This window comes from Gadus morhua, chromosome 18 (assembly GCF_902167405.1).
Source record: "Gadus morhua chromosome 18, gadMor3.0, whole genome shotgun sequence".
NCBI lineage: Eukaryota > Metazoa > Chordata > Actinopteri > Gadiformes > Gadidae > Gadus > Gadus morhua.
In genome coordinates this window covers 18641583-18657349 of record NC_044065.1, presented here as the reverse complement: position 1 = coordinate 18657349, position 15767 = coordinate 18641583, and the positions used below count along the sequence as shown (strand labels likewise).

Below are 15767 nucleotides of genomic sequence, written 5' to 3'. Positions count from 1 at the left end.
GTATATGCACTTCATTTTCACTCATGTTGAATTACTTTTAGTCTATTGATTGTGTATGTCTTTTGACCCTAGTTTGCTCCAGCGCCTCACCATTGGAGGTTTAATCACATTAGCCCGCTGACTCATGTGTAGGCCTATGTAGGGCCGGGGATGGGATCCCAACCAGGAACTCCTGCTCTGTCAGACGGGTGACACGGTCGCTTGGCAGACGGCGCAGAGTGATTCAATTTTAGAATTTGAGGTTTCACTTTTTCTCTTCTTCCTCGCCTCTTAAATCCGTCCTCCAGCTCAGAGCGTGGAGAGACGGAGGAAGGGACTTGGACTCAACTCAAGCCCGAGTGGCGTACGCACCGAGGCGCTCTTCGCCTCGATGCCGGGCCATGAGTCACGTTACATCATCATCGCAAACTAAACCTCGCCAACGCTCACAATGGGCCCCCACGTTGTTGAGGCTGGAAAATTATGTCTTCCCTGTTTAGAAAATGGGGCTTTTCTTTACCTCTCAGATGGCCCACATTGTTGATTTTTATCGTGAGGCGTCACGCTGGAACAATAAAAGTAGATTTACAGCGTACGAGGAAAATAGAGCAGGGGAAAATGGAAAGGCACCCAGATTTTCATTTTTTTCGGGTTGTTTTTCGTCTCTGTTGCCGTGGGGATTTCACGTTGCTTTCCCGTTCGAATCAGTTTTGAAGCAAAAAAATATGAAAAAGCCGATGACTTTTTGAAAGCGTTGGGTATTAAATATGATATATTGTCTCAACTGGGCACATAAAGGCCGTAGAGGGAGAAGTGATGATGCCAACCATGTGTTTCCATCCAACCCCTACAGCCTCTGGGTCTCTCCCAGAGAACTCTGAGCTGCTTGAGTTTCTACATCAGCTCAGTGCTGTGGAGAAACTCTAGGGAAGGAAACATGATACGGGCTTCTTTGCTAAGTAACCATCCTGTGTTTAAAAAAAGGCTGCAATTTGTCCGGGAACTGCCACAACACTTTGGACATTTTTATAGACCACATGATCGATCGATCAATAGAAAAAATGATCCATATCCTATATATATATGTCATATGCATGTGTAATGTATGTAATATGGTGATGTAGTCTTTCTACTGCAACACATTGTCTGTGGTGTCTTTGTACTTGTAACCTCTGTGTGAAACAGTCACCTCGATCATGAATGACGGCGTGTCTGTCATCAGAACAGCTGGTGTATACTATACTCCCATTCCTAGCGCCAGTATTTGTCTGTACACTCAAACTCGCACTCACTGTGTGTGTGTGTGTGTGTGTGTGTGTGTGTGTGTGTGTGTGTGTGTGTGTGTGTGTGGACGCCTCCGTTGTCTTCTGCTGCATATAGTGGTTGAGGGTATGCCCCCCCCCCCCATGTTAAACGATGTCATCGACCACGATGACCTCATCAGTTTGCTCTCCTGTCCTAACACTTCACAGAGGGAATGTTCCAGAAGACGGAGCCCACTGTGAAATTGACTGTGATGATTATATGTTTGTGACTTGGTGACACACGCCACATAGTTACCCAGAGCAACATTTGGGAAGGAAAACCATATTTTGAGACTTCGGGAGAGGAATATCTTCGTAATACTTCGTCCCGCTATGACAATAATTTTATAGTATTTTATTTGCTGGATTATACCGATTGGGAGGGAGGGAAAAAGAAAGAGAGGGAGCGGGCGAGACTACATTTCCCAGCATTCCTCTGCATGGAAGCCACTAGCCATTTGCTTCTTTAGGGTAAAATAAACTTGATATAATTGTATGAAATATATAGGGCTAGGCTACCATTAGCTAGCCTTGCTCCTCCATTGGAATATATAGGGTAGTGTAAAACACACGTCCATATTATTTTGTCCAACCTCTGTCACTGTACCTCTGTACAGTGCCGACCGTGGGAGCTTGTAATAATCAAAGAGTCTGTCTCTCTTTGTGTGTCTCTGTTCTCTAGTTGAAAGGAAGCCTGCTGATCCCGCCAAGATGAGCGTCGCGTCCAAAAAGTCAACTGATAAGGTTCGGTTTACGTCTTCCTCCATGGGATACTTTGCATTCTTGTTTACTTTGTGCAAGTCACAGGCGTCGATGCACACATGCACTTTTTTTGTGTTTTGAACAACTAAAACTCAACACATTGTTTATGGTCTTTACTACTGACTCTTGTTATTTGTTCAAAAAATTTTCATGCTGCAATGAAACAATATGCATGCATAAGGGCTGGATAGTGTCGTGGTTAGGTAGAGGGTTTGACTCCAAGAGCTGAAGGCGTCCCTGAGCAAGGTGCCCTGACCCCTACCGGTGCTTTGATGACATGTGACCGTGGTCACCATAAGTCATACACGCATCTCCAGAATAACCGCGGGACATGGTGAATAAGTGGGCTTATACCACGGTCTGGGGAAATACTCGATTCTGATCGGCTGCAGAGTGTGCATTAACCCCTGATATACGGACACCTGCTAAGTAGTTCCGGTCAAATTGTCTGTTCAGCCTTCAAAACGAGAGCTGGTAAATTGTGAAAATCGCATTAAACTGTAATCGGAAGACGCGGTTATATGCTATAGACCCTATAGTATCTGCGGTATAAATTCTGGGACGAATTTCAAATTATAAATATGTACACTTTATGTTGAAAACATAGACCGTCGCGATTCCCATTGAAACAAATGGCGTGGTGATTCAGTCTTCAAAAAGAGAGCTGGTTAATTGTGAAAAATGCATTAAACTGTTATCAGAAAACGCGGTTATATGCTTTAGACCTTAGAGTATCTGTGGTATATGCATATGCATTACGTTAGCTCTCTGGCTCATAGCTGAGCGGACTAGAATACCTCCCGTTGCCAAGTCGTAGCTAAGGTCCTTCCTATTTACTGGAGGAGTGAACAACGTTTCCATTGCATAAAAACCTTACAGGAGTGTAATGATTGTTCCAGGTATTAGTCAAACCCTGAGGCGCTACAAGGGAAAATAAGGTATGGCTTGTATAAAACTGTTTATTTGGAATGTTTACCGCATGAAAATATCAATGAATGGTCTTCATTTATTTTCATTAGCAAGTGACCGTGGTATAAGCAGGATAATGCCCTTCATTATCCATTATCAGGAATTAATGGACTACGTGTTGTCCATTAATTCCTGATAATGGACACCTCGTCGGGCATTATCCCTTGCATAAAATATGATGAGGTAAAATACGAGGTTCCATAAAAGCTCCAGGTGTGACTAAACACTGCGTGGATTGAACTCACAACTCGCACGGAGGAGACCTGGCGGGAGACGAAGTCTCGTCCTCCCTCCTCTTCAATTTCCTTCCCTTCATCCGTCTGGGTTCATCTCTCAGCTGCAGATTATTCCATTATCAGGACTCCCAGAGACGTTCGACCGAGCCGCAAAGCCAGGCCGCACCTGGTCAGACCCACCGGCCAAAGTCTCCCGGCTGAGAATGGACTGATCTGGGATTTTCCCACGCGAAAGGGAGGACATGGAAAAAAATCAGGTCTTTCTAAACGCAAACTACACTCGAGCAGATGTGGAGGTTTACAAAAACTCAAAGCACACATTATAATCTGTAATAACTTGGACAAACAGCAACATGTCTGTTAGGCCCATATCAAAGATGATGATGCAAACAAAACACCTGTAAAGTGTGTGTGTGTGTGTGTGTGTGAGACACACACACACACACACACACACACACACACACACACACACACACACACACACACACACACACACACACACACACACACACACACACACACACACACACACACACACACACACACTGTGTGTGCGTGCCTGCGTATCAGGACTATTAGTAGGAGGCCCGGACACGCACTCATCTGGGACTATGGGTGACGTTCCCATGCCTGCTGTGGTTTCCGTGGCGACGGTTGGGTTCTGCCAGATGTACACTGCCGTTTGTAGAAGTGCTAAGTGGGCCTGCTCAGAGCTGCTGGCACGCCGCCAAGACCTGACCATAGTGAACTCCGAGGGTAGCAACCCCCGCCCCCCTCCTCCCACTTCAAACCCCCTGGAACCCAGCACTCCACCAGCGGGATTTACACCTCATCACGCTCTGCGCTCTCTCTCTCTCACCCCCCTGCTGTCTTTATTCAGTTATCTATTTCTTGCTTGTTGGGTTTTGCTTTTCCCTCAGTCCCCCACCGCCATATGTTAGAGGGCCGGTGAACCTGAAAACGTTTTTGTTTTAAACATGCTTATGTTTTATATTAGCGTCAACATAGTAATCGATGCCATTTTGTTTCTGTTACTATGATGAATCCGCTATTTAGGGAAAACTGGCGTAAAATCCACTTGGCTGTTGAGCTCTCTGTGCAGCGTTCGATGGCCTTGTCAGAGAGAGTGTTAAGCTTCACTGATGTTTATATTATAAAGCCACGGAGTGTGACTCATTTCATGTACAACATCGCTCATTATAATGCACATACACAACGACGTACTAAAACAGTACAAGGTTGGTGTGGGTCATTATTATGGGGATAACACGCCCCCCTCCCAAGAACTCAGCACAAAATGTTTGCTCCAATTTAGCTGGAATCGGGAGTTCACTTCCCTTCTCGGTAAATGGTCTCTTTCACACTTCCTTGTAATTTCCACTAAGGCCTCCACTGCGAAATATGCCTGTCTCATGCAAGCCATTTTCCCGGCATGGTCCGCGCGTTTCCCCTGCCTGAGGAAAATCCCCGGCTTGAGCTAGCCCCCCAATTTACCCTCCCGGACCCTACACACATTGGCGGTTTCATTCTGATGTAAATGCGATACGACTGGTCCTCGGCTCCAGGGGCGGGACTTGGGTAGAGGTGTTGCTGTGCTGTCTCTACAACAGAGACAACTTTGACAATTATTGCGTCTAGGAAAGATGAGATTTGTAAATGCAAAAAGCACACAACACTTATATAACAAATATAACCTAGGTTTAATGCATGCATACATTAGAGTCCTCTCTAGCAGAGCGAGTCTGGAATGCAGTTTGACAGAGCTATTTATACAGTTTCCGATCCTCCTCATATTGCAGATGTCAATAATCAAATCAGGTAATGTTTACCCAAGACACAGAGTTGCCTGTGTTCTCATCGAACAGAAGAGTGCACAAGAGGTTGTCCTATCCCTTGTGACCGTTTTACGTGTAGTACGATGCTGAACATCACGATTGATTCTGAGGAAGGCAGGCCGATTACCCATAGAAAAGGGTTTACATTTAGATGCCACTGAAGAAGGTAGGAAAGATGACCAGAGCAAAAGGGTAGACATTTTGACGACATCACTCACTCCAGCGGTGAAGTGGCTGAACCTAGCACAAAGGTTAATACATAGATGGTACTGAAGAGAAGCAGGATGGCAAGACAATGCACAGAATGGAAAACAAAGCCTATATGACAAAAAGGTGGTAACATTAGAAATTTTCCGTCACACAATGCAGCGCTATCAACATGAGGAGTGCTAACTGGAGCGACAATGAAATCCGCGTGCTGCTGATCATGTGAGAGAAGGTGATTAATGTTTGGCAAGACAATACACAGAATGGAAAACAAAGCCTATATGACTAAAAGGTCGCAACATAAGAGATTTTCCGTCACACAATGCAGCTCTATCAAAACTGGTCAATACACAGATGGCCAAACTGTTCTCTGTTACGAGTCGTAACCGAGAACAGTTTTGATAGAGAGAGAGGTGGTCATGGCAGAGAACAGGTGTGATAGAGAGAGGTGGTCATAACAGAATAGTTTTGATAGAGAGAGAGGTGGGCATGAGGGAGAACAGGTGTGATAGAGAGAGAGGTGGTCATAACAGAACAGTTTTGATAGAGAGAGAGGTGGTCATGAGGGAGAACAGGTGTGATAGAGAGAGTGGTGGTCATAACAGAACAGTTTTGATAGAGAGAGAGGTGGTCATGAGGGAGAACAGGTGTGACAGAGAGAGAGGTGGTCATAACAGAACAGTTTTGATAGAGAGAGAGGTGGTCATGAGGGAGAACAGGTGTGACAGAGAGAGAGGTGGTCGTAACTTACACCCACCTCTCAAACTACATGTTGACCCATTTATACAGATGCTGTAAAGATGATGATGAGGGTTCAAATGTGTGCAAATGTGTGGGCAAGCAGATGCAGAGCAGTGGAAGTAATTTGGGGCTCAAGAATATCCTGTCCTCAGAATGGGGTCACATGGTGAAAAAACGTATGGAACCAATGTCCCAGTGTCTTCAACCCACAGCGGTTGCGTCTTGCTCCCAGTGAAGGCACTGGGGCAGGCTTCTCAGTCATGTGGTCAGGCCGGACTCCAACCCCACCACAGAAGGTCTTGGTTTTCCATCAGCACTGACTTTGGTTTTTAATTAGCAAACAGCATCTGCAATGAAGCATATGGATGTCCAAATCTGATATTTTGATTTAGACTTTGATAACGTATTTATTACATATAATTAATATGCATTTAGTGATCTAATTTACTGTCTTATTATAGCGTGATTGCATATATTCTCTGGTTGTCTCCCAACTGGGAAATCAAGCCCTGAACCCTGCTAGTATTAATGTCTTACTCTACTTGTTGAGACACAAACTATTGTTGCTGTTAACAGGTTTTCTAACATTTCTCAACTCTGGCCAACCACTTATTTCCTTTTCACGCTCTGTTGATTTCCCTCCTCTCTGCTGGAGGGCTGAAGTGTTTTCTGGTTTTCCTCAGGGGTCTCTGCGGTCCTATTCTTCACAGCCAGGGTTCTGTCCAGCTGCACCACTCCTACTCAAATCTGAAACAAAAAAAGACTGCAGAAAAACTCTCAGAAACTTTGTTCATTAGTGAGGGGATTCAGCGGGGATTTCCGTGCCTGACCCTACCGGTGCAGGTCTCACGGTACATTACGGGGTGGAAAAGTTTACTTCAGTTGAGTATGATTGACTATGCAATCATCTTTATATGTTATATATTATGGCTATCTCTGAGGGAGTGAACTGCTGAACATCCAATACAACAACTGATCCCAAAACCAAAAAATATAAGTGCAAATGAGGAAGAATCACGTCTAGTTTTCTTGTAAAGCAATGAACAAAGTAGGATTTAAATACGCAAATTCCTCGTTACAGTTAAACGGTTCACAAGAAATATACATAACATAAACAGTATTCCATTTCAGAAGGATGAACATATCTTCTTTTTTATTTAACCTTTATTTATTCATGGCAGGCCATTAAGAGCAGGCTTTCTTTGTCAATGACGCCCTGATTACAACTTGCACATAAAAACAGAAATACAAATGTACAATAGATATAAACTGTCGGTCAAACAACCAGAAGAACATAATACAACGGGACAATAAGAAAGCTGCTGAAAACACAAGCAATCCTTATTTAATGCAACTTGAATCATCACCATGAACGTCTCAATCGAGACCAATCGCTCCAGATTTAGTCCCGAAGTATATTCCATCTGTAAGGAGCATAAAAGTTAACATATCAACATTCTCAGGCTGCACGTTGGCTTTGAGATGACGTTGCACATCGGGCAGAGGACATGCTAACACTACCAGTTAACAAAACAATGGACGTTACATCTGCTGTACGCAAAAATAATAACATGATACAGCAGGCTTGGGTTTGGTTCTCTCCATCCTGGTGCATCCTATCAAGGTTCTGTACCGCAAGATACCAGCGTAGCCCCCTCTGTGGGACCACCCAATGGCTTCCGCTAGGATTATACGGTTTCTGGCTTAAAGTATTCTTTGAAATACTCTATGTATCAATCTATTTTTCCCCATTCCCACTGCTCATCATGATGTGAAACTGAATGCCTTGTATGAACGCAAAGTAATAATAGATGAGAGTAAGAATGCTTTTTATTGGTTTGTGGTTGTCTGTGTACTATCAGCATTCTAGGCTGTTGATGTTGGGTTGGGATTATTCCGATGTTTTTCAGTATGCTTGATCAATTATTAATATGAATCATTTTTATAATGATAATGTAATAACAATACAGTTTAATTTTGGCCGTTTTCTATGGAGCTAGCTGTTTTATTATGACTCAGAAATGGGGAATGTTTTTGTGTTTACGCTTCTCCATGAAGATTAAGGGTGCACCAAGGGCAACATGGTATTCCACTAGGATATTTTGTCCTTGGATACCTTGGTAAATGGTGCTTATAAAAGTAAATAAAGGAAATGGATGAGACTAATTCAATCCTGGTATTCACTAGGGTTGAAGCGTCCCAGAGTCAAAGGTTGCATCAGCTCTGTTTTAAATGAAAGGTGTAACGCCTTCCCTAAACGTGTTTATAACCCGGGGTTACACGAGGGGTTTGGCGGGGTATATCGCATTCCGAGTAACAAAAAGGCAGAGTCTCTAAGGACAAACTGACCTTTTTGCCTTTTTTTAAGGGGGTACGCTTTTTTACAAGCATGACATTAACAGAGGGGACCTCTTTTTACCGTGATGAATCCCTCTCAGGGCCTGTGGTGATCTTCCTCTACTGGTCCTTTAGGGACTCACTGGGAACATTATGGAGGGGATTAAAAAACACAATCTCTGCTCTCTAAGTTCGAGAAAGCATTTCTATCTCTCTGCATTAATGACAATCAAAACAATTGTGTAAATGACCTTCTCCATTGCTCTTTTTCTTGTCTCTCGTCTCTTCTTCAACGGAGAAGATGGAGGATGAGAGCGATGGTCACCGTGCCAACGACCAGGTGCATCTGCAGCCAATCGAATTGGAGCAAAGTACAGCGTGTACCAGGTGAGGGCCTCACACTAGTACATGGCACGTTACGGTTACGTAACTAGATGAGACGGCTGACCATGTATGCCCTCCCCCTCCCCCTCCCTCTCCTCCCCCGTCCCTCTGTGTCTGACTTGCTGTTTCCAGGTCTCGTCTGAGGAAGGAGAGCCAGGACCAGCCGGAGAGCACGGCAGAAGCAAAGGGGAGTGATGAGCCAAGAAGCGTGGCCACTGCCGACGAAGAGAAGGCAAGTGTTTAGTATTCACGGCCTAACTGGGTTAGAGGGGTCGTGTCAGAACGGGTTTTTCTCAAACATATTGCTGTGAGACCGTTTTACCAGATTAAAAATAAATAAAATATTTGTCCATTTATAAATTCATTTATTCTTACAAATAGTACTAAGATGAAATGCCAATATTGAATACATTGAATACAATATTTAATCATTGAGTTTAAATGTAATTTCATATTTAACATCAGGTTATAATTTCCATTCTTAGTCTCATCAGACACATTTCCTCTCATGAACATAATACCACCGTGTGCAGAATACACAATAAGAGTCAGCACAACAAGACCAAACCCCCCCCAACATGACCTTGGACTTCTCCGCGGTGCTGTTTTGGTCTGGAAACGGCAGGAGAAGAAAGAGGAGATTTTCTATTTTATTTTTTCCACAACCCAATGATGCTAAATTACCGTGGAGCCAATGTGCTAAATTACCTTATTTTAGTTTGCCATTCCTTCTATTTTTCTGTTCACATTTTCTGTTTACGAGTAGTTTTCTTCTATAAGTGATTGCATAATAAATAAGATGTTTTCAGTCTTGGCATTCTTGAACTATTTGCTGTATACTGCACCACATTTAGGTCCATTCATTTCTCTTTTTAAAAATAGCTCTGAAGTAGATCGCAGGGGTCACCTCTGTTAGCCTGAAGCAGTGTTGTGATGGATTTTGTCTGCATGCTTGCATGTGTGTGTAACTGACGGTTGACGTTATCCCTTAGCCATTCCTTTACCTACTACTCTGTTCCCTGATTACCTTCTCTGTCTCTGTACCTCCCTCTCCTCCATGCAGTCTTACAGTCCCATCTCTGACCAAACCGACGTCCTCCATAAAGACACACCCTGCTCCTCGTCCTCCTCCTCCATCTCCTCCTCCTCTTCCTCCTCCCTCCAGCGCCAGGACTCTGGCCCCCGCGGCATCCGGGGCATCCTGAAGAAGAGCCGCTCCACCAGCCTGGAGTCTGACCTCGGTGACGCCACTGTCACCACCGCAGTAACCACGGCAACCGCCTCCGCGGCCCCCGTCGCCGGGCTGACCCGGCAGACCAGCATCACCCTCAGTCACCCTGAGAGTGACCATGAGGAGGAGGAGGAGGAGGAAGAGCAGCAGGAGGAGGAGGAGGAGGAGGTCGAAGAGGAGGAGGAGGAGGAGGTGGAGCAGGAGGATGTGGAGGAGGAGGAGGTGGAGCAGGAGGATGTGGAGGAGGAGGTTGAGACATTGAACGAGGAAGGCATTGATCAAGGAAGTGGTGGCAGTGGCAGGGTGGAGGAGGAGGAGGAGAGCAGCTACAGTGGAGGGAGTGTAGAGGAGGAGGAGGAGGAGGAGGAGCTGGGGAGCGCCTCTCTGGACGAGAGCTTCGAGGAGAAGACGCCGTCTGCGTCGGAGGACGGCGAGGAGCTGGACAGCAGCCTTGACGGGAGTCAGGGGTCCGCGCTCAAGCAGAGGTCAGCCCCAGAGGTTCTCGTCTGGCCGGCTGTTGTTGGTCAGGTTGACCAACTACAACACACCAAAAAATTGACCAAAAAATTGAATAATAATACCAAATAAGAAACATCAATTGGTGCATGGAATGCATTGTAATACGAATAAACTCTTAATCTTACCTTTTTAAATTAATCGAATAGTAATTGAAACAAACGTGTATCATCTATGAGAGTTATTTTGGATCTTAACATATTCCCCTTGGGTTAAGTCAAGTTTAAGTTTTGTTATTTTGAAGGGTAAGGGTCAGACTCTCTGTTATACTTCATCATTCCCAACAATTAGGAAAATTCAATATGACATACTTGAAAGGAAACAACTTGGCATTTCAAATGTTCTGGGAAGCGGTTTGTCCCTCTGCCGTCTGACTGTCCGTCCTCCCCCCCTCCCTGCAGGCTGGCCGAGTTCAGCGGGGGGGTGGAGGGCCAGCGTGGGGGCCGGCTGAAGAAGACCCAGTCCCCGGAGGTCCAGAAGTCCCTGGCCGCCCGCTTCAACCAGCTCAACGACGCAGAGAACGCCTGGAGGAAGAAGGTACCGCCCGCCGTTACTTCGGCCACTGGTTTGCCGTGCGTGTCGGTGGTTTATAATAAAATAAGATATTAGGGGCGCCCGCTGGCTCACCGGGTACAGCGCGTAGTCGTGTACCATCAAGGCTTAGTCCTGACCGCAGTGACCCGGGTTCGATTCCTGGCCGTGGTCCTTTGCTGTATGACCTCCCATCCCTCTCCCATAACTTCCTGTCGGTCTCACTCTATCATAAAGCATACCATTTCTAAAAGAAACAAGGCATGTGGATCAAATGAGGGCAGACGAGAACTCGACCTCCAAGCATGCCCAATAAATATGTGGAATAAACCACAACGAGATGTCCTATTATTGAAGAATAATGTACGAATGATGCAGCCGAGGAAATGTAGAGGTACATTTTTTTCTAACAGTTACCAATCGTGATGAGATGGATAGTATACAGTTATGGTTTTATTTAGACTTTACACCAGCTGGAATTCAAATGTTCTTCTGTGGCACTCTGAGCATGTGTTTTGCGTTATCACGGACCATATCATTTGACCATTGTTGTTAATGTAGGATTTGCAGTAAAATTGGCGAGGGACTGTTAAAAGGCAGAGGTGTACATAGAAAGAATGCACACCCTTGGAACGTTGACCAATCAGGATCAAGTATTCAAGAAATCGGTGGTGTAATGTGCAATAAAGAGGGCCAGCAATGAAATTGGCGGCCGTGTGTGGTGAGAGCATGCATCCATGGTTGACGAGCTTTGACAGCCCTTGACCCCCAAACTTCAGGTGGGGAAAGACAAGTCAAACTGGTAACATTGTTTGTACATTCTCTTCCCCACACCACCATACACAGGGTCCTGAGCCGTCTGTTGGGCAAAACTCGCTGGGATTAAGGGCTGCATTCCCACTGGGTCCGTCCGTTCTTAGTGATGGATGTAACTCGTAACGCACTCTGGATGTAATCGAATGTCTTTCATTCATTTATTTATAAATGAAAGGGGATGAGGCCTCGGGGAAAACCCAGGACTTGGTGGCGAGATTATATCTCTACACTGGCCTGGGAACGCCTCGGGATCCCCCCGTTGGAGCTGGTCACTGTGGCATGGGAAAGGGAAGTCTGCAACCCCCCCCCCCCCCCCCCGCGCAAGAGCTGCTGCCCCATGCGACCGACCCCCGGATAAGAGGTTTTGAAGATGAGTGAGTGATGATCATGTTTTTTCATGAATTGAGGGTTAGGGTGAAGCGGTCAAGATCCTGAGTATACACACTACACCAGTCTGAGAGGGCTCACAGGATGTGAATGTGGAAACTCTGAAGGGAATCCCCCAGAGGGAACCAAGAAACAACAGGAGTGCTCCCTCTTACAGGGACTGCTAGGGGGCTGTAACGTTTAAGGCATGGAAGTAGGAGATACTACATTACTACTGCACGTAGTAAAACTATTGTAATACTTGGGCGTAGTACTGGTTCAACATACACATTTTACTAGTATTCTTTTAAAACTGTACTACAGTCGAAAAAATAGATCAACTCTCTGAGAAAATGTCTTTCTCCTTCGTTTCGCTAACTTGATTGTGTTTTAGTGACAAAGTCCAGACCTGTGGTGGTGGCTGGTGATCATCATCATCTTTGTACGGTGTGGTTTGACTCCACACACTACTTGTTAATTCCTGCCTCACTTTTTGAAACACTGGTTTTAAAAAAGCTGAAAAACAGCAGATGGCCCGCATAGGAGACCAATGGCCAACAACAGCATGTCAATCAAACAATGATCTCACGGCCAATACACAGTAGACAACGCAAACTGTTGTCTTACAACTGAGGCATGGGGAGCCTACAGCTATAACCAGTTCAAACCCTTATAATATCCTGATCCCCACATCCACAGTGATGTCATCCCTGCTGGCGTGAGCAGCTCTAGATTGATGACCACCTGAGGAATGCCTTTGACTCCAGCTAAACACTTGGCCCACAGAGGAGCTAACCTCTGGATGGATTCCGTCTGAGCACGGAAAGAATACGGGCAGCTCTGAAGCCTGTGTAGGCGGCCGACCAATGGCATTCAAGACAAATTCCCCTCAAACCTACCCAAGGAACGCCTGTGAACTGATGTCATCTCTGATTTATGCGGCCCACTTCAATGGTAAATCAATATTATGTCAAAAATCTGGCATGAATCTGCACACTTTCTGGAAAACTGCATCTGTAGGGCCAAGCACGTGCCTGAAAGGAAAAACTTAACATTTAAAAAAAAAAGGCATACAGCATTGACTTTATTCTGACTGGTGTGTGTTGTGACTGAGGATCCCCAAAATGCGCTGTGGCTCTGGATTCTGTGGTCTACAATGTTGAACATTCATGTGGAATTTCTGCATGTATGCGGTTCTTATTGACTTCAAGGATATTTGTTTTACATATTAATTCATGGGGTTTTAATGTAAAGCTCCCCGGTTATCAGTGTTTTTTTGAGTGGCCAGATTTGATGTTAAAATAAATAAGTGAAAATCTAGAAATAGAAATCTGCCACATTTAATACTAAAGGCAAGTTAAGCTTAACATAGTTTTTTAAAATTATGTATTTTGATTGGAATTTTCCAGATATATTTAAAATTGTGTCCATTCCAGGCCTGGGATTGGTTTTCACTTCTGGTTAGTCATAATGGAAATATAATTAAACAAGTGATTTATTACTTCTTAATCGAATAAGCGTTCCTCAGCTTTAGCCATTTCTTCTCCACTTCCTGTCTGTCTCATCTTTCTTCTTATGGGAACTATATTATGGTCTGTCTGTCCCTCTGATTTGCTTGTGGTTAGAGTTTGCCTTTAGCTTGGCTTGGCTGTCATTCGCCTGGCTGAGCAGGCTGCCCTACCTTTGCCTTTTAGTTTTTAGTCCTTTTAATATTCCCTTCTTCTTCCCTCCCTCATTCCTTCCTCCCTTCTTTCCGTCCTTCCTTCCTTTTTCCAGTGTCCTTATTCTTCTTCAGACTCTACCCCTCCTATTCGACACCTGCCTGTCAAACAATCCCTCTCCTCAGGTGAGTTTCACTTGTGTGCATGTATGCGCACATTTCGTGTGTTCATTTACCTTTCGCATGAGCTCATGGCCTTGCTGAAGTTGAAGTTTGCACATAACATTATCGTCTCTTCCCGGTCCTATGAAAGATTAACCATTAAGAAGCCTGCCGGCTCTCTGGTTGTTTCTCCCGATGGCTGGGTGAGAAATGGCCCTCTATGATTGATTGATGCATGTCTTCTTTGCTGTAAGGCGCCCCAGAGATACAGAGAAATATGGTTTCCTGTGGGGATCCCCCCCCCAAACCCCTCGCTTACCGTCACCCCCACCTCCTGTTCGATGACCTCCCGCCCCAGACCTGGGTAGTCCCCCCCCCCCCCTGATTGACTCCAGAGCCAGGGAAACAGCCGGCCTGGATTGTGCTGGCATGTGTTCACCTTTGGAGGCTTTTACCGTACGAGTTGGAAGTATGAATTGTGGTTTTTGGTTCTTTTAATGGGTTGTGTTAGTTCCTCCCCACCATGTTTCTTTCATTGCGGTTTGAAGTATTCAGAGACCTCCGCCGCAACCTTGTGCCAAGTCCACTTCCTGTCCGTCTCAGGTTCACTTCCTGCTGTTCCCTGGGCGTGTTATTGATAGCACCATGTCATGCAACTCGACATGGATATATGGTGTCACCCAGTTGCTCTTAAATATGCTTTTGACATTATACTTTGAATCCTAGAAATGGTTGTTTATTGTAAACCGATACCTTAGCTGGATGTATTTTTACACATACATATTTTTTTGGTATATTATCAGTTATGTATGAAGTTGCATTCCAATGACTGTAGGTAGCAGGCAGGTCTATTATCTTAAAAAATACAGCAAAATATTAGTTTTATGCTGTTATTTTACTTCACTATTTTTCCACTGAAAAGTGTTAGTCGAAGAGCTAATATTTAACCAGGTGAGGTCATGCGTGTGCAAGACATGTTTTTGTAGCTTGAATGGTTCCTGAATGAGTCTTGTGGGTTAGTCTGTTATTATGTAGGCATGCACAGTGTTTGCATTGCGCTCTCTGTCCTCATAAATGTGCATCAGAAGTGGTACTTGTAAGGCACGGCTCTTCAAGTGGCCTGTTAGCATTTATCTTCAAAGTCGTTGAAACAGAATTTCCAGTGTCTTTCTTCTTGGCCACTTAACAGCATGTATATACAAATATTTGACATGTAACCGTTTCCTACCCATATACAAAATCCAATCCATTGTGAAAATTTGAAAAGCACTTGCACACTTGCCAACTAACAACGCAATAAATATGAATAATTGTTATGCTCCAAAATCATCCATTGCTGAACACTTTAAACTCTTTGAAATGTGTTGTTATACAGTGAGAGTAAGATCCTCTTTGTTTACCTTTCCATCATTCCGTTATGCACTAATCGTGGTTGGCATGTAGTTCAGGAGCTAGAGGGGGTTGGCTGGGAACGGGAAGGTTGCTAGTCAGATCCCCGCACCTCCTAGCTAGTGTCGATGTGTCCCTTGGCAGGACACCTAACCCTGACTGTTCCTGACGAGCTGGCTGTCGCCTTGCATGGTTGACTGCGCCGTCGGTGTGTGAATGTGTGCATGAACGGGTGAATGTGATGCAATATTGTACGGCGCCTTGAGTGGCCACTGGTTAGGAAAGCACTATATAAATGCAGTCCATTTACCATTTGCTAAAACAAGATAATGGTGGAAAGAT

At 44.8% G+C, this 15767-nt stretch overlaps 1 protein-coding gene across 4 annotated transcripts in view; it reads left to right on the top strand.

The window, feature by feature from the left end:
• Window positions 1-15767, top strand: part of svild (supervillin d) — a 61934-nt gene that overhangs the window by 23093 nt on the left and 23074 nt on the right. For all 4 annotated transcript variants that reach the window (XM_030339522.1, XM_030339521.1, XM_030339523.1 and 1 more), the window contains exons 4-8: window positions 1966-2027; window positions 8672-8757; window positions 8887-8986; window positions 9818-10470; window positions 10903-11038. In XM_030339522.1, the coding sequence (XP_030195382.1) occupies window positions 1966-2027; window positions 8672-8757; window positions 8887-8986; window positions 9818-10470; window positions 10903-11038 (1037 nt within the window). The remainder of the gene's footprint in view (window positions 1-1965; window positions 2028-8671; window positions 8758-8886; window positions 8987-9817; window positions 10471-10902; window positions 11039-15767) is intronic.